Source organism: Rhinoraja longicauda, chromosome 18 (assembly GCF_053455715.1).
Source record: "Rhinoraja longicauda isolate Sanriku21f chromosome 18, sRhiLon1.1, whole genome shotgun sequence".
NCBI classification, from domain to species: Eukaryota; Metazoa; Chordata; class Chondrichthyes; order Rajiformes; family Arhynchobatidae; genus Rhinoraja; species Rhinoraja longicauda.
In genome coordinates, this window is record NC_135970.1 from 6343936 (window position 1) to 6363505 (window position 19570).

The 19570-nt window shown below is 44.7% G+C and overlaps 1 protein-coding gene and 1 non-coding gene across 2 annotated transcripts in view; both read left to right on the forward strand.

The window, feature by feature from the left end:
• Nucleotides 1-19570, forward strand: part of mtch2 (mitochondrial carrier homolog 2) — a 34299-nt gene that overhangs the window by 12800 nt on the left and 1929 nt on the right. Inside the window, exons 4-12 of the mRNA XM_078415034.1 lie at nt 680-706; nt 3826-3882; nt 5166-5223; nt 5319-5370; nt 8175-8234; nt 9691-9790; nt 10821-10868; nt 11855-11922; nt 15193-15268. Of these exons, the coding sequence (XP_078271160.1) occupies nt 680-706; nt 3826-3882; nt 5166-5223; nt 5319-5370; nt 8175-8234; nt 9691-9790; nt 10821-10868; nt 11855-11922; nt 15193-15268 (546 nt within the window). The remainder of the gene's footprint in view (nt 1-679; nt 707-3825; nt 3883-5165; nt 5224-5318; nt 5371-8174; nt 8235-9690; nt 9791-10820; nt 10869-11854; nt 11923-15192; nt 15269-19570) is intronic.
• On the forward strand, nt 18092-18223 carry LOC144602476 (small Cajal body-specific RNA 14). The gene has a single exon (XR_013548455.1).

The following is a 19570-nucleotide window of genomic DNA, read 5'->3' on the forward strand; positions in this document are numbered from 1 at the left end:
TCCTGGAACGCCAGCCCAGCTGGAACCAGCATATTATCCCCATGGCCGACGACTTCCTTGGTCGGCTGGATAAACCAGCAAAGCTCTGGAACCAGGAGTGCCAGAAAATCAGTGGTGGAACTGTAATGAGTAAATATTAAATTTAAGTGCAAGATTATATAACTAAATTAATTAAGACGGGATTAAAATATAAAACACAGCAGAAAAGCCAATTACCACCTTTTTGGGCTGATTATCAATTAATGTGCGAATTTACTTAAATGTTATTAGTATACAGTGACATATTCGCATTATTTTGTAATGCCCATTTTTTATTTTGAAATGGACTAAAAGTGGCTTGAAACGGGTAATTTTGTGTGTCATTTTTTTTTCAAAATCCAATTTTTTGATCCCCGCTGTACGCCTCGCGCAAGTGCTCGGCTCTTTTCCTCTTGTTTTTCTACCTCACTCACGTACCTGTTGGTTTAGTATGTAGCTCAACGCATTAGTCCACAAGCTGACAAAGCTGGGACTTGTAAACTCGTAGTCAGGTGGGGAGCTAGACTCTGCACTCAGAGCATTGAAGCAAACCACTGCAGTAGATTAGAAGTTGAACTGAAAGCTGAAGGTGGCCAATTCCTTTACAGACACTTATCTCAATGCCTTCCCCTCTAACTCTGACTGTCTCCTTTTGTTACAGTGCTATCGAAACATGAAAAATACTGAGGTGAGTGCCTGTTTTACTGTTGAACTATTTTAATTTGTCTTTGTGTTACTGCAGCTGAAAATAGATGACTTTGTGTAGAAAAGAATCTGTGGAGGAATGGAAAAACTCACCTGGAGCCACATAACAGCAGGGTGTGAACAGTAACTTCTCATTAAAGGAATCACCGAGTCACCCATTTACACAATCATACTGATTTTAAAACCATTTAAAAAAAACAAATTTCACATCTACTACCCTGGCTCTCAGTGAAGTTTCTAAAAGTTGCCTAGTTACACAGTTTGTTCCTGAAATTCATCCTGATTTTTTGGTAATCACTCTCAATCACTGTTATTTCTCATCAAAGACTCTTATCCTTGGCTCATGATATTCATTTTCTGTACATTAACCACCCCTACTTCAGCATGTAACTCCCATGTGTCCATTATTCAATACGCAAGACACCATTTATTCAATGAGATTGCAGTCTATAGCTCACTGCAGGGTGTGTTATTCTCTGTAAACTCTCCAGATCTTTTGCTTTTGCCTCAGTATCTTTCATGTTTTGATAGCTCTGTAACAAAAGGAGACAGTCAGAGTTAGAGGAGAAGGCATTGTGATACAGTGCCCTCCATAATTTTTGGGACAAAGACCCATCATTTATTTATTTGCCTCTGAATTCCACAATTTGAAATTTGTAATAGAAAAAAATCACATGTGGTTAAAGTGCACATTGTCAGATTTTATTAAAGGGTATTTTTATACATTCTGGTTTCACCATGTAGAAATTACAGCAGTGTTTACACAGAGTCCCCTCCCCCCATTTCAGGGCACCGTAATGTTTGGGACACATGACTTCACAGGTGTTTGTAATTGTTCAGGTGTGTTTAAATGCCTCCTTAATGCAGGTATAAGAGAGCTCTCAGCACCCAGTCTTTCCTCCAGTCTTTCCATCACCTTTGGAAACTTTTATTGCTGTTTATCAACATGAGGACCAAAGTTGTGCCAATGAAAGTCAAAGAGGCCATTATGAGACTGAGAAACAAGAATAAAACTGTTAGAGACATCAACCAAACCTTGGGCTTACCAAAATCAACTGTTCGGAACATCATTAAGAAGAAAGAGAGCATGAAGGATCTCGACACGAAACGTCACCCATTCCTTCTCTCCTGAGATGCTGCCTGACCTGCTGAGTTACTCCAGCATTTTGTGAATAAATACCTTCGATTTGTACCAGCATATGCAGTTATTTTCTTATACTGGTGAGCTTACTGATCACAAAGGGACTGGCAGGCCAAGGAAGACCTCTGCAGCTGATGACAGAAGAATTCTCTTTGTAATAAAGAAAAATCCCCAAACACCTGTCCGACAGATCAGAAACACTCTTCAGGAGTCAGGTCAATAGTCAATAGTCGTTTATTTGTCACATACACATAAATGTGTAGTGAAATGAAACATTACCCGCAGTTGAACAATAAGACCAATAAGAATAATCAATAAAAATGCAATAACACATACAATCACAAACTAACACCAAACAAAAAGAAACATCCATCACAGTGAGTCTCCTCCAGTCACCTCCTCACTGTGATGGAAGGCCACAATGTCTTTTCTCTTCCCCTGCCGTCTTGTCCCGCGGTCAGGCTGTTGTCGTTGCCACGTCGGGGCGGTCGGGGCTCCCGACATTGAAGTCCCCGCTGGGCGGTGAAAATCCCGCGGCCTATTCCAAGCAGCGCCGGGCGGTGAAAGGTCCGCGGCGGGCCGACCCAAGCCCCGCGATTCGGGACGGGCGAACACGCTGCCTCTGCCGCTGCCGGAGCTCCCGATGTCGGCCCCCATCCAGGGGCCTGCGGGCTTCCGACGTCCACGCGGCCCGCGCCGGAGCCTCCAGAGACGAGTCGCAGCCGCTCCCGCAGCATCCGAAGGCGGCCAGCGCCGCAGGTGGTGAGTCCGGGCCGCGGGCTCTGCGGGTGTGGATTGTCAATGACCACTGTCCGCAGAAGACTTCATGAACAGAAATACAGAGGCTACACTGCAAGATGCAAACCACTGATTAGGCTGCAAAGATAGGGTGGCCAGGTTACAGTTTGCCAAGAAGTACTTAAAGGAGCAACCACAGTTCTGGAAAAAGGTCTTGTGGACAGATGAGATGAAGATTAACTTATATCAGAGTGATGGCAAGAGCAAAGTATGGAGGAGAGAAGGAACTGCCCACGATCTAAAGCATACCACCTCATCTATGAAACACGGTGGTGGGGGTGTTATGGCCTGGGCATGTATGGCTGCTGAAGGTATTGGCTCACTTATCTCCATTGATACAACTGCTGATGGTAGTAGCATAATGAATTCTGAAGTGTATAGACACATCCTATCTGCTCAAGTTCAAACAAATGCCTCAAAACTCATTGGCCAGGTGTACATTCTACAGCAAGACAATGTTCCAAACATACTGCTAAAGCAACAAAGGAGTTATTCAGAGCTAAAAAATGGTCAGTTCTTGAGTGGCCAAGTCAATCACCCAATCTGAACCCAATTGAGCAAGCCTTTTATATGCTTGAGAGAAAACTGAAGGGGACTAGGCCCCAAAAACAAGCATAAGCATCACCTGAGAAGACACTCAGAAACTGGTGATGTCCATGAATCGCAGACTTCAAGCAGTCATTGCATGCAAAAGGATATGCAACAAAATACTAAACATGATTACTTTCGTTTACATGACATTGCTGTGTCCCAAACATTATGGTGCCCTGAAATGGGGGGACTATGTATAAACACTGCTGTAATTTCTACATGGTGAAACCAAAATGTATAAAAATGGCCTTTATTAAAATCTGACAATGTGTACTTTAACCACATGTGATTTTTTTCTTGTATAAATCTCAAATTGTGGCGTACAGAGGCAAATAAATAAATGATGGGTCTTTGTCCCAAACATTATGGAGGGCACTGCAAATGTATGTAAAGGAACTGGTCATCTTCAGCTATCAGTTAATGGTTGATATTAAGCTAGGTGGGATCTGAGCTAACTAGTGAATCAAAAGTTACCTTTGTTAGTGTAATTAGCTCATACTTTGCTGGAAAAGAACAAGTGCAGATCTACAAAGTATTGGTTACTCACCAGTTATGTTTATCTTCTCTTGCAGTGCTCAGATTTGGGAAAAAGTGCAGATCAGACTTCGTTGTACCGTGTGTTTGAAGAGGTAAGGTGGGGCTGGTCTGTTGAAATGTTATCCAGGAGAATGAGGAGGCATCCTTGCCACCAGCTTTAATGCATTCCCAGGAATGTTCATTGTTTTCTGGAAAATTGTTGCACTGTGGTTACACATCCAACATAACCATTCACTCCTGCATTGCACCGATTGCTTCTAGTCCTGATTCTCATGTTGTGTAGGGAAATAACTGCAGATGCTGCTACAAATCGAAGGTATCACAAAACGCTGGAGTAACTCAGCGGGTCAGGCAGTATCTCTGGAGAGAAGGAATGGGTGACGTTTCGGGTCGAGACCATTCTTCAGACTGATGTCGGGGGGGGCGGGACAAAGAAAGGATATAGGTGGAGACAGGAAGACAGTGGGAGAACTGGGGAGGGGAAGAGAGGGACAGAGGAACTATCTAAAGTTAGAGAAGTCAATGTTCATTCCGCTGGGCTGTAAGCTGCCCAAGCGAAATATGAGGTGCTGTTCCTCCAATTTGCGGTGGGCCTCACTATGACACTGGAGGAGGCCCATGACAGAAAGGTCATGTGCCTCCTCCAGTGTCATGGGCTTACAGCCCAGCAGTATGAACATTGACTTCTCTAACTTTAGATAGTTCTGTCCCTCTCTTCCCCTCCCCATTCCCAGTTCTCCCACTGTCTTCCTGTCTCCACCTATGTCCTTTCTTTGCCCCGCCCCCCCTGACATCAGTCTGAAGAAGGGTCTCGACCCGAAACGTCAACCATTCCTTCTCTCCAGAGATGCTGCCTGGCCTGCTGAGTTACTCCAGCATTTTGTGATTCTCGCGTTAATCCTTATATGAACCACTTCACCATTCAAATGCTTTTGTGTGAAATGTAGGATTCCAGTTTTATTATATTTGTTCTCTGTTAGATGATATACCAGGGTCCGTTCTTCAACCACTTCATTAATTCATCCCTTATTTTAAGCAGCATTTTCTTTTTCAAATCACTCCCCAACTCTCATATAGTAAACAATGCCTCTAGATCTTGTTTAACCTTTCAGTTTCATAGTCGTGTCAATCCAGTGCCACCCTCGATCCTCACACCCATCCTGTAAATGTTTCTTTAGCATCACTGGGGCATGGGGATTAATCTTTTAATAACCATCAAATTTGCAGAACTATTAATTGCAACACAGGTTGGACACAGTAAAGCTTCCTCGGCTGTTTAAATTCAGTTAACCGGAGCATAAGATAATTGACTGCTGTTGAGATTTAGGTTTCCATCTCTGTGCCATCTATGCTTTTATATTTTCTTTGTGCCCAGACAACGCGGGAGATGATTGCTCGTTCCACAGCTACTGTTGTCACCCACCCTTTCCACGGTAAGGCGGGCTTGCTGCCTTTAAAAGCATTTGTTATATTGCACCAATGAAGAATGTGCAGAAGTGTAATGTTGAGCTGTTGTGTTTAATTGTAGTGATCACCTTGAGGTGTATGATACAGTTCATTGGGCGAGAAACCAAGTACAGGTGAGTAGCGAATTGGCTGATCCCGAAAAGCCTTGGGAAGTTGTTGATGTTGTGGGACAGAGCTTCCAGGTCCATAGGTGAGGAAACTTTCCCCAGCAGGAAAGGGACTCTGGAGACCCAGACCTGCTGGAAGTGACCGAGTAAAAAAAATAGTGACACAGAAATAGGACATTCCATCAACCACATGCATGCCCGATATATGCATTGGTACAAATGATTCATGTGATACTTGGAATTGCCTCTAAATTATACTCCACCTTCATAAGCAGTATTGCATGACCAGAAAATTGAAGTGCACAACTACAACATAAGATTCTGGAGCATGAGCACAGTCACATCCAGATTTAACATGCGACAACCAAAGCATAGTCATTTTTAAGAGTGCACACTGCACATCACATTAATTTAGGGGCATGTTAACCTCTGTGATGTATTTGGGAATGTGCGCAGTGGTGCAGCATATCAGTTTGGGTGTATGCACAAAAGCCTTGACGTGAATTCAGAAATATGTGAACAATCAACATTTTGAGAGGCCTCTGTGCATACATTGGAGTGTACTCCCAGGCATGGCATACGAATTCAAAAGTACGCACATAAATCAAAGACATGCACATTTGTGCAGTATATTATTTCAAAATTGCCTGTACAGGCGTGGAATATTAATTTGAGAGTGTTTCCGTAACCATGGGTTTCAGAAGTCTGCACAGATAGGATGTGTCCAGCAATGATCAATCAAGCGCAGCTATTCAGAGAAGGTTGGACAGATGTCATATTTGCTGGAGATGAAAAGAGAGAGAGAGAGGGTTGAAATACAAGGTCCTAAGTGTAGATGCGGAGAGGATGTTTCCTCTTGTGGCAGAACCTAGATCTAAGATCATTGTTTAACTACCCCTCATCCTACAACCTCCACCAACAAGGCAAATGGGGCAAAAATGTTCTCTAAGAGCCTTGCGTCTGTGGAGCTAACTTCCTCAAAGAAGCATTGTCTGGATATTTTTTAGGCAGAGGTAGGTAGTTAACTTGACAAAGGGGTAGAGATTATCAAGGGAACTGACTGGAAGTTACAGTTGGACTAACTCTGATCTTATTGAATGACTGGGGCTGAGTAACCACTTCATCCTAATTGGTATGCTTGTAAACTTGGCAACATGCTAATGGCCTCAAGGTATTAATATTGGAGTGTGTACAGCCATGTCACACTGAACTATGTATGCAAGCGCATATGAATTCTCATATTTTCTAATTGCGTAGAAGAAGGCCCATGGGCCATATTGAGCCTATGTCTGTGTACTAATCACTGGTGGTGTAAGAAAATAACTGCAGATGCTGGTACAAATCGAAGGTATTTATTCAGAAAATGCTGGAGTAACTCAGCAGGTCAGGCAGCATCTCAGAGAGAAGGAATGGGTGACGTTTGGGCTGAAACGTCACCCATTTCTTCTCTCCTGAGATGCTGCCTGACCTGCTGAGATACTCCAGCATTTTCTGAATAAATCACTGGTGGTGATGAGTTAGCATGTAGGAGCGAGTGAAAATACCTGGATGAGTGGTGCCACAGCAACAACCTCTCGCTCAATGTCAACAAGACCAAGAAACTGACCATTGGTTTCAGAAAGAGGAAGTCGGGAGGCTAGATGCCATTATTTGTTGGTCCATGTTGTAGAGAGTTAGCAGCTTCAAATTCCTGCGTGTTAACTTCTCGGATGATCTGTGCTGGTCCCACGGAAAAGGCTTGCTTTAAAGTTTTAAAAGAGATTTGTCCTATCACCGAATACTCTGACAAACTCTTGCACCTATACTGTCGGAAATATCCTGACTGGTTGCATCGTGGTCTGGTGTGGCAATTTGTATGCACAGGAACACAGGAGGCTGCAGAGAGTGGTTGTTCAGCTCGTCCACCATGGGCACAGCCCTCCCCCCCCCCCCACCCCCCCATTGAAAGTATCTACAACAGAAGGAGGTACTAAAGCCTGAGGTCCCACACCTTACTGAATAGCAGTGACCAGGTTCAGGAACAGTTACTCTCCCACAACAGGTTCTTCAACCCTAACCCTGGCTGCCTTCATAATGGAACACTGTAGCCTGCCTCTGACACTACTACAGACTTGTATTTAACCCTAACCCTGCCTTCATAATGGAACACTGCAGCCTGCCTCTTACACTACTACGGACTTGTATTTAACCCTGACCTTGGCTGCCATCATAATGCCTGCAGCCTGCAGGTTCTTCAACCCTAACGCTGCCTTCAAAATGGAACACAGCAGGCTGCCTCTGACATTACTACGGACTTGTATTTAACCCTAACCCTGCCTTCATAATGGAACAAACACTGCAGCCTGCCTCTTACACGACTATGGACTTGTATTTATTTTAAATTATGTTTTTTACTAATGTCTTTATTTTTATTTGCACAATCTTTTCCTTTTGAATTTTATGTGCAACTTATATATAATTTGTCTACAATTTGTTTTTGAGTGTGTCTTTGTACCCGTGAAGCTGCTGCAAGCAAGATTTATAATATCTCTACTTCGCCATACTCATGGTTATGACAAACTGGAACTTGAGTTGTGAATATTCACGAGAGAGAATATTGTCTCACCTCTATCTAAACTTGACAATGCCTTTTACTTCTAGAGAGTTATAAATGTTGTACACCCAATCACAGCACAATAGTCTTTAAATGTGCATCCAGGCACGTCAGTGTATTGATGCATAATATGAAGGTAAATTGATGTCAAAATGGTGTCATCTGATTCTTTTTTTCTGTTTGAAGATTTATGGTTTTCTTTTTCTTTAACTCATAGTGGGATATTCAGTTCAGTAGTAACAATCTATCGGGAAGAAGGAATTTTAGGCTTCTTTGCGTAAGTATAATTTAAACTCAGAATGTGTTGCTCTATGGGGTATATTGCTGGAGCCTTAAAGCCACAAATATTCCTTGTGCAGCCTTGCAGTCAGGGGACGTGTATTCTGTCTCCCACCCTTACAGAAGAAAGAGTTCCCCTGGTCCTCATCTTTCAACCCACCAGCCTCCGCTGAAATACATCCATCTTAGTTCCACTAGGTGCTATGCGCTGTCACATCTTTGCCTCCCAACCCCTATCTGCCGGCATTTTCTCTCTGTGTGATTTACTTACCCTTCCGCACCTATCTCTCTGCATCCCCTGGAACTTTCCCTGCAACCGTAGGAAGTGCGACACCTGCCCCTACACCTCCTTTCTCGCCACTATCCCGGGACCTAAATAGCCCTTTCAGGTGAGGCATAGATTCACATGCATCGTGTCCAGCCAGGTCCACTCCATTCAGTACTCTCGCTGTCGACTTCTACGTCGGAGAGAGCAAGCATAGAGCAATACCTGCACCTGCACTCTATCTGCAATGATAATCCTGAGCTCCTGGTTGCAAGTTATTTCAACTCCCCTTTCCATTCCCACACCGACCTGTCTGTCTTCGACCTTCTCCATTGCCAGGGTGAGGCCAACATAAACTGGAGGAACAACATCTTATATTCTGCCTGGGTCGACAACAACCCAATGGCATCTACAAATTTCAGGTGACCCGCATTCTATGTGTTCCTTTCACCTCTGAATCACCCAGGTTCCCTCAACACTCCTCAACCTACCCCCATTACCCAGTTTATTTTACCCCCTCCAACTGGTTCCATCTTACCACCATCCCTCCCTTATCCAGTTCCACATCACCTTCCTTGATTCTGCCGCCCTTGTAGTCTCCACATCTGCTACGGGCTTCTGTCTCTATTGCCATCCTCCCTTCCTCCCACCTGGCGCCATCTGTCCTTGTGTACCCTTCTCACCTGGTTCCACCTGTCACTTTCCAAGTGCTCCTCACCCCTCCCTCTCAGCTCTATACTGGCCATCCACCCTCTGCACTCAGTCCAAATACGTTGCCTTAACCTAAAACATTGACCATCCCTCTGGGTCCCCAGAAACTGCTTGAATCGCCAAGTTCATACCAGCAGTTTATCTGTAGTGCCCTCTATTACTAAAGGGTAAGGGTGGTGGGTAGGCCATCTGGGACCAGCGTGGATGAAGGATGATATGTACACTCCGGAACCAAACTGGGTGCGAGATGTGTAGACCCTCTATTACCCATGTGGTGAGGAATGGAGGGTGATGGTTGTTTGCTCTATTAATCGCTGAGTGAAAGATGCTAAGGTTATGGGTGGACCCGCAATTACTCAGAGAGAGAGAGAGAGAGAAGGTAGGGTGATGGGTAGACTCTCTGTTACTCACCTGGTCTGGAAGGGTAAGGTGATGGGACACCTCATTAATACCTGCCCTGTGTATATTATCCCTACAGCGGCATGATTCCTCGACTCCTGGGCGACGTGATTTCTTTGTGGCTTTGCAATTTGTTAGCATATTTTATCAACACCTACATACTGGAGCCCCCCAGCCAGGTGAGTCATTGTAACTCAGTCCCCGTTAGATCAAAGTCTGGGCGGCCTAGGCACCCGTGCTTACTCATCGCTGAAGAGAGCACGCTCTCTGAAGAGTGGGGGAGTGGGGTAATTGAGGTACATTGGGGGGGGGGGGGAGGGATAGATATCAGGGTAGTGGCAAGGAAGTGAATGGTCAGGGTGGCTGCTGCAATATGTCCAAGTGATCAGTTGTTACCCTGGCCCAATGTCTGGTAATCAGCAGATGCATTGGCCAGTTGCTTTCTGCTCTATTTCCTGTTATATCCCCCACTACCATGCAGTGAGATTCCTACCACTGCACTGTCGGCCTTCCGGATGGCCACGCTGTTGGGGATTAATGATTCACAGTGATGCAGAGCTGTACCTCGGCAAGGAGTCGCAGTTATGTTTGTGGGGGAAGAACTAAAACAATTGCTCTTGAGGCCCGCTATGGATTCTGATGATGATGGGACATGTGCTTGGATGGCCTTTGGGTGAGGGAGGGAGAATACAATACACGTCCTCGTTTCTCAGTGGGGCCGTTGTGTGGCTGCTCACTGGCAGCTGCACTGTGAGATGTACCATTTCTACAGCTGTGGTCAGTTGCAGGTCCCACCTCAGCCCGGTAATTACGGCTGGCCTTAAATTACACCCTGCAGTTTTCTTCAAAGCTAATTTTACTGTAATTTTCAGCTATTTTTCTGGGAAACAAAAAGTAATTTGGAATTATTCTAGACCCCATGGAAAATGGCAAGTCCTGAAAACCTGAAACAAAGCCAGAATATGCAGCAACAATTCTCATTTGCTTTCTTGGAACAAGTTGGGGAGATGGATGGGACTGAACTCTCTGCTGACTCGGTGGGCTGAGCCTTTAGTACAGGACTTTGTGGACAGACTTGTCCTGGGTCCAGACCCTTGGACTTTGGTTTGGGCAATGGTCCTGGGGCCGCAAGCTGGGCTCTTTGGATTGTTTGAAGAGATGATCAACTGTATATATTGTGTGTGATTGTTATACTTTGCCTTATTTCAGGTCTCTCAGATTGGGGAGTTGAGAAGTTACTCACAGGCTATAACTGGGGTGAGTGCTGTTCAGCATCAGCTATTTCTCTATCTGCTCCCAGCAACTGCCCAACAGGACACTGCAATATTGCTGCTTCCCATGCACACCGCTTGCCCGCATCAGGTCTGGTACCTATCAGAGGTGTCAAGGCTGCTTCAGAGCATTTCCTTTGCTTTGACAAGGATTGACTATTGTCCCAATTGAATGCCCGAAATATTGTGCAAGCATGTTGAGCTTTGACACGTGGAATATGGGGTGTTGTTCCTCCTGTTTGCATGTGGTCTCACTCTGGCAATGGAGGAGGCCCAGGACAGAAAGGTCTGTATGGGAATGGGAGTTAAAATGGTTAGCAACCGGGAGCTCCAGCAGGCCCCGGACTGGAGAAATAGTACGTAATATTAAGCTTGGGCAGTTTACACCCAACACCATGATCATGGAATTCTCCAATTTGATGTAACTAACTTACAAACAACACCTCTCCCCAGCAACTTTACTCTCATTCCTGTGCCCCACCTGGATGCACACCCATTTCTCCCTTTTCCCTTACCCTCCTCCCCCTCTGCCCCCCTGTTCCCTTCCACCCATAACCATGTTCTTCAGACATGATGCCTGACCTGCAGAGTTACCCAAGCACTTTGTGTTTTCTTTTTGAAAACCAGCATCTGGAGTTCCTTGTTTCTGCAATTAATTGTGTCTACTTTGAGCTTTAACGTCAATTAATCGAGTGAATCTACTCTGCCTCTTCTCAAAAGAGAGGTGGGACTCCAAGAGCAGCCAGCAAGCAGAACTGGGCTGGGAGAGTCTGATAGCACCGCATCGTTGTCATTTGTCATTCAGCTAAAGACGTTAAGCATCCAACAACACGGCCTGTCGTCTCCGCTTCCGTCATGTTGCTTTTGCAGAAACGGGACATTTCCAAATGGGCCAAACGGGGTTGCTACTGTTTCATTGGTGTGATGTCCCTTGGTTATAATGACCTCTTCACTCTGGTGCTTCCATTACAGTTCCTGGCCAGTATGCTGACTTACCCCTTTGTCCTTGTCTCCAATCTGATGGCAGTCAACAATTGTGGGTGAGTTGAACCTTTATTTAATCCAAATGCAGGTGAGGCGGTGCTCCACGAAGGGAAGCACAGGCATTGCTGTTTGTATACTCACCGTTTCATTTCAATTTGTGTCCAAACATCTTGCTCCTAATGGCAAAGGATGTGGGAAATCGTATTGTTTTCCTCTGCTGCCAGTATTCAATGTAGCCAGGTCAGGCACGTTACGGATTAGATAGTGGTCATAATTTAAGTGGATTTGGCATAATTATACAAAAGGACCAAGTTAAAATAAAATGTTCTAAACACATCTTACTAATGTACTGGAAATAACTTTATGAAGGGAAATCAGGCAATGGGAGGCATTCAAGGAGATTAAAGGGTTTTGCTGTAAACATGTTCCCACAAAAAAAGTGGGATTGCTCAATCGTAGAGGGTAGGGTGCGGCATTAAAGGAACTACAGTGTGTGGCAGTGTAGATAGTGAAGGTGGTTGTCAAAAATTGGTTGGGCAGGTGGGCTGAGGAATTTGATGGAATTTAATACAGAGAAATATGAGGTGTTGCACTTTGCTAAGACTAACATACGCAGGACTTACACAGTGAATGATAGGGCTCTGGGGAGTGTTGTAGAGCAGAGGGTTCTAGGAGCGCAGATACATAGTTCGTTGAAAATGGCACCACACGTAGATAGGGTGGTCAAAAAAGCATTTGACACATTGGCCTTCATCAGTCAGAGTATTGAGTATAGAATTTGGGGGGGTCATGATGCAGTTATATAAGATGTTGGTGAGGCCGCAATTAGAGTATTGTGTTAATTTCTGGGCACATGTACGAAATATGCTGCTAAGCTGGAAAGTGCCAAGAGGATTTACGAGGATGTTGCCAGGACTCGAGGGACTGATCTTTAGGAATAGGTTGAGCAGGCTAGGACACAATTCCTTAGTGCGCAAGAGGATGAGGGGTGATCTTATAGAGATGTACAAAATCATGAGATAAATAAATCGGGTAGACGCACAGAGTCTCTTGCCCTGAGTAGAGGTTCTAAGTTTATGGAGAGGGGGGAAAGATTTAATAGGAACCTGAGGGGGTAACTTTTTCCACACAAAGGGTGGTGGGTGTATGGATCGACCTGCCGGAGTAAATAGTTGAGGAAGGGACTATTGCAGCGTTTAAGAAACATTTGGGCAAGTACATGGATAAGATGTGGATGTAGTATAAGAAAATAACTGCAGATGCTGGTACAAATCGAAGGTATTTAATCACAAAGTGCTGGAGTAACTCAGCAGGTCGGGCAGCATCTCGGGAGAGAAGGAATGGGTGACGTTTCAGGTCGAGACCCTTCTTCAGACTCTACATCCAGATGTGGATGTAGTGTACCTTGACTTTCAGAAAGCTTTCGACAAGGTCCCACATAGGAGATTAGTGGGCAAAATTAGAGCACATGGTATTGGGGGTAGGGTACTGACATGGATAGAAAATTGGTTGGCAGACAGAAAGCAAAGAGTGGGGATAAATGGGTCCCTTTCAGAATGGCAGGCAGTGACTAGTGGGGCTCGGTGCTGGGACTGCGGCTATTTACAATATACATTAATGACTTGGATGAAGGGATTAAAAGTACCATTAGCAAATTTGCAGATGATACAAAGCTGGGTGTGAGGGAGATGCTATGAGGTTGCAGGGTGACTTGGACAGGTTGTGTGAGTGTGCGGATGCATGGCAGATGCAGTTTAATGTGGATAAGTGTGAGGTTATCCACTTTGGTGGTAAGAATAGGAAGGCAGATTATTATCTGAATGGTGTCAAGTTAGGAAAAGGGGACGCACAACGCAATCTGGGTGTCCTAGTGCATCAGTCACTGAAAGGAAGCATGCAGGTACAGCAGGCAGTGAAGAAAGCCAATGGAATGTTAGCCTTCATAACAAGAGGAGTTGAGAGTAGGAGCAAAGAGGTCCTTCTGCAGTTGTACAGGGCACTGGTGAAACCGCACCTGGAGTACTGTGTGCAGTTTTGGTCTCCAAATTTGCGGAAGGATATTCTTGCTATTGAGGGCGTGCAGCGTAGGTTTACTAAGATAATTCCCGGAATTTGCGAGACTGTCACATGCTGAAAGACTGGAGCGACTAGGCTTGTATACACTGGAATTTAGAAGGATGAGAGGAGATCTTATCGAAACATTTAAGATTATTAAGGGGTTGGACACGTTAGAGGCAGGAAACATGTTCCCAATGTTGGGGGAGTCCAGAACCAGGGGCCACAGTTTAAGAATAAGGGGTAGGCCATTTAGAACGGGGATGAGGAAAAACTTTTTCAGTCAGAGAGTTGTAAATCTGTGGAATTATCTGCCTCAGAAGGCAGTGGAGGCCAATTCTCTGAATGCATTCAAGAGAGAGCTGGATAGAGCTCTTAAGGTTAGCGGAGTCAGGGGGTATGGGGAGAAGGCAGGAACGGGGTACTGATTGAGAATGATCAGCCATGATCACATTGAATGGTGGTGTTGGCTCGAAGGGCCGAATGGCCTACCCCTGCACCTAATGTCTATTGTCTACTGTCTACTATCTATTGTCTATTTTCCATTGTCCATTGTCTATTGACGTTTTTGGAGAGATTTGGGCGAAACACAGGCAAGTGGGACTGACGGGACATGTTGGTCGGTGTGGGCAAGTTGGGCTGAAGGGCCCGTTTTCACACTGTATATGACTCTATGATTAGAGGGGAGAAAATAAAATAATTTCTCACAGAGGGTGGCGAGAGTCTGAAACTTGCTGCTGAAGGGGTGAGAGAGGCAGAGACGACCATCACATTTAAACTATACTGGGTTGTGCACGTGAAGAGTCATGACCTGCAGGACCATGGGCTCGCTGCTGGAAGAGGTTCACCTGGTAGCTACTTTGCAACCAGTCATGTTGGGCCAAGTAGGTGCCTCTTGTGTCAGACATTTTCTATGATTTAAAGCTAATACTGAGGCATTACTGCGGCATGCACAATGGGATGCAGAATGTTGCAATTCATTGAACTGGAAATGATGGCTGCTGAAGTGAAAACTAGCTGGCATGTTTGGTGCGGTGGCCTTCTAGCATTGAGACATTACCAGCCATAGTGTGTAACGAAAGGTAACGTCTAACAGAATTCATATCAACTGAGGGTCGCCTGTGCAATGTTCCTGATGGGAGCATTGTATGGTGTGCACATATATATGTGAGTGTGTGCACACAACCTCTTGGCGATCTAACAGCACACTCCCGAGGAGATGCTGGGTTGTTGAATCATTGTGTAATGTGTGTGTATACGTCTCTCCCCAGTCTGATTGGTGGTCTCCCTCCCTATGCTGCCGAGTACAGCTCATGGATTAACTGCTGGCGCCAGTTGAGCAGAGAGGTGAGTAGAGCTGCTTCTGCTGAGCACACTGACTGGTTTCATATTGTTCTGCCAGCAATTGATGGGTTGAAACCAATGGCATTCACTGTTGTCGTGTGGGGAATGAGTGGGGCAGATAGAGTGGGGTGCGAGCAAGTGATACCAGGTGATATATTGGGTATGCTAGTGTAATGTTTGTCCTTGGTAAAAATCCTCTGGTGTGAAGAATGTCTATTCACCAGCTTCACGTGTTGGAAAATTGTGGAATTGAAAACCCTGACTTGGGACAGTCTGTCCAAAGGCTGTAATTAGAGAGGCTTTAGCTCTACAATTAAAAACATAGACAATAGGTGCAGGAGGAGGCCATTCGGTCCTTCAAGCCAGCACTGCCAATCATTGTGATCGTGTCGTTTAAAGAAAGTCAGAGTTGGAAAGTTTAAGAAGAATCATTTCACATGGTTTTAAAGAGGAGGGACCAACATTCAATCTCCAGCTCTTCCTAATGCAGGTGAACAGAAGGTTGAGAACAAACTGTCCAAGAAAAAGCCTCAGCAACATGTTGTTGCTGTAAATGGGCCAGAAAGTGCTGCAGAGACACCTCTCCTCCAGGGCATTCATCAGCAATGGGTTGAGTTAGTTAACAGAATGTGTACCTGGCAGGCAGGTGACGGATGTCCACATGATGATTTGCCTATCAGACCTTTGGATAAGTGGTGTTCAGCTGTGATTGCATGAAAAACAGAAGCACTGATGAGAATCAGACTCATCTGAAGTTTTGAAGGACTGAGGTTGATGAGAGTAGGGCTGCAGTACTGACTGACCTTTAGAAAATATTGCCAGTTATGGAGAATCCCTGGAAAGAAATACGCCGCTGGTACTGCACAATAATTGGAAAGTTCAACATTTTCATCCACCACAGTGAAATATGCAGTAAGGTTATACGGTGAAGGAAGATCTGTACCGACAGATTGAACAACTTGTGGTATGGGTGGGGAAAGCAAAGAATCTGCTGACAAGGGGTGAAATTTATCCGTTTTATTTTCAGAAAACGGTGAAAATAGACAACAGACCAAAAGGTAATATTATAAGCGGCTGTTGTGAAACCCCAAATGGTTCACTAATGCCCTTCCCGGGAGGAGTTTCTGCCATCCTTATCCATCATGCCTTTGTGTGACTGCAGACCTAGAGTAGCATTGTGGATTCTGAACTGCCCTGATGCATTCAGTTTAAATATAATTAAAATATAGGCATGAAATGCAGGCCGGATCATAATATATCGGAAACATCACATGAATTCAGATGCCATTATCACCAGAAGGAAATCTCAGCCATTAACATACTCCGAGAACCACAACCCTCTGGCAAAAGTCCATAATCAGCTGAATGCGGAAATTCCTTTTCAAATCTTAAATCCCCTATCCTTTGAGCTGCGGTTCAGGCTTCAAGTTTTAGATTGTCCAGCAATGAATAATGACTCTCCTGCCACCTTAGAAATGTAAACATTTGAAGTATGTGAAATGTGAGATCACTTCTCATTCTTTGCGATCCAGAGTATAGGCTGGAATTAGGTTCCATGGCGAACCATCGCAGGGCTCGATCAAGTAGTCCTTCATTTCAATGGCAAAGATGCATGAATATACCCTTCCTTTGCTACAGAAAGTAAAACCGTTGAGTGTTCTAGGTCTGAGGTCTCTGCAAAACAATTGCAGTAAGACATTCCTACCCTTATGCTTCAACTCCACCACCTAACCACCATTTAACATGCTGACTCTTCACGTGCTCCTCCTACAAGTGATGTTTGGCTCACCGGCCTGCGATTTCCTGGCTTTGCAGCCTTCCTAAAATAAAGACAGAAGTAGACAGGGTGATGAAGAATGCCATGGCTTTCATCGGCCATGGCATTGAGTTCAGGATTTGGGGCATCATGTCACAGTTGTACATGATGGTGATACGGCACATGGGGTATTGTGCATGGTTCTGATCGTTGTAGTTTAAGAAGGATGTGATTAAGCTGGATCAGGAATGATCACATTGAATGGCAGTGCTGGCTCGAAGGGCCAAATGGCCTATTCCTGCACCTATTGTCTATTGTCTATTGAATGCTGAAAAGATGCGTGTGGATGTTGACAGGACTAGAGAACCTGATTTATAAGGAGAGTCTGGATAGGCTGGGGCATTTGTCCCTGGAGAACAGGACCCAGAGGGGTGACCTTATAGAAGTATATCAAATCATGGGGGATAGATAAGGTTTTAGTTTTAGAAATACAGCGCAAAAACAAGCCCTTCGGCCCACTGAGTCAGTGCCAACCAACAATCCCTGCACACTAATGCTATCCTGCATACAAGGGATAATTTACAGTTATAACATGCCATCTTTGGAGTGTGGGAGGAAACCGGAGATCCCAGGAAAAAACCCACGGGGAGAACGTACAGACTCTGTACAGACAAGCACCCGTAGTGAGGATCAAACCTGTGTCTCTGGCGCTCTAAGGCAGCAACTCTACCACTGTGCCACTTTGCCGCCTTTGGTCACAGTCTTTTTCCTAGGAGAGGGGAGTCTAAAACGAAAGGGGATGTGTGTCGGGATAAATGGGACAGGTGTAGGGAGCCCCTGCAGGAGAAGGTTTTCAGACGGAGAGTGGTGGGTATATGAAATGTGCTCCAGAGGCAGGTAGAAACAGGTACAATTACAACATTTAAAAGCCACTTAACGGATAGGGAAGCTTTAGAGTGAAGTGGGCCACACGGGCTAGCTTAGGTAGACATTTTGGTTGGCAGGATGTTAGGCTGAATGTCCTGTATCCATGTTGTATAACTCTATGACTTGCTTCATCTCATGTCACTGTGGATATTCTTCAACCTCTACATTATCCAGACGATACAATGTAGCTGGAATATACCACACAGATTAAACATGGTTCTCACCGACAGGCCCTGTGAAGTTAGCAGGTTTTCTGTGCGATAGTTCCTAACATATCTTTACAACTTGAATAAGCTTAGTTTCAGAACTGAAGAATGGTAACCAATGTATGTGAAGCTGGGAATGACAAAACCAGTTACCTTGGCTCTGGTTCCAATGCACCTGTTTTTCTATGCAGTTACATCACAGCTAGATTACATCTTAATTCCACATATTGTCCTATGTTTTATGAGCCTCAAAATCCATTAATGTTAGTTCTCAAGGCTGACACAGAATGAATAATTAAATCAGTGAGCTATAACACACAGCGCTGACCTGACATTCACACTCCCGGCACAGGTACATGATATACAAGCCAATGTCAAGTGGCATTACTATAATTATTGGAACTCGTCCCAAGCTTGGGTCCAACGTACTTAATTGCAGAGTATACGTTGGGGCGTACACACATCCATCAAACGGTGCCTTGAATATCTCCAAGAGTTAAAAGTGTTAAATGTCCAATTGTCCCCTTGGGCAACAATGACCATAATATGGTGGGATTCTGCATTAGGATGGAGAGTGACACGGGTAATTCAGAGACGAGGGTCCTGAACTGAAAGAAAGGAGACTTTGAAGATATGAGACGGGAATTGCCTCGGATAGACTGGCAAATTGTACTTAAAGGGTTGACGGTGGAGATGCAATGGCAAAGATTTATACACCGCATGGATGAACTCCAAAAATTGTTCATCCCTGTCTGGCGAAAAAATAAAACAGGGAAGGCGGCTCAACCGTGGTTAACGAGGGAAATCAAGGATCGTGTTAAATCCAAGGAAAAGGCATATAAATTGGCCAGAGGAAGCAAGCAGCAAACTGTAGGTCTGGGAGAAATTTAGAACTCAACAGAGGAGGACAAATGTGTTAATTAAGAGGGGGAAAGGAGCTTGGAAGAAAGTTTGCAGGGAATATAAAACCTGACTGTAAAAGCTTCTTTAGATATGTAAAAAGGAAAAGATTAGTGAAGACAAATGTAGGTCCCTTACAATCAGAGACAGATGAATTTATAATGGGGAAACAAAGAAATGGCAGAACAGTTCAATAAGTACTTTGGTTCTGCCTTCACTAAGGAAGACAAAAACAATCTCCCAGAAATAGTAGTGGACCGAGGATCTAGTGGGAGGGAGGAACTGAAGGGAATCCACATTAGTCAGGAAATGGTGTTAGGTAAACTGTTGGGACTGAAGGCAGATAAATCCCCAGGGCCTGATGGTCTGCATCCCAGAACCTAGAGGTGGCCTTAGAAATTGTGGATGCATTGGTGAACATTTTCCAATGTTCTCTTGACTCTGGATCAGTTCCTATGGACTGGAGGGTGGCCAATGTAACCCCACTTTTTAAGAATGGAGGGGGAGAGAAAACGG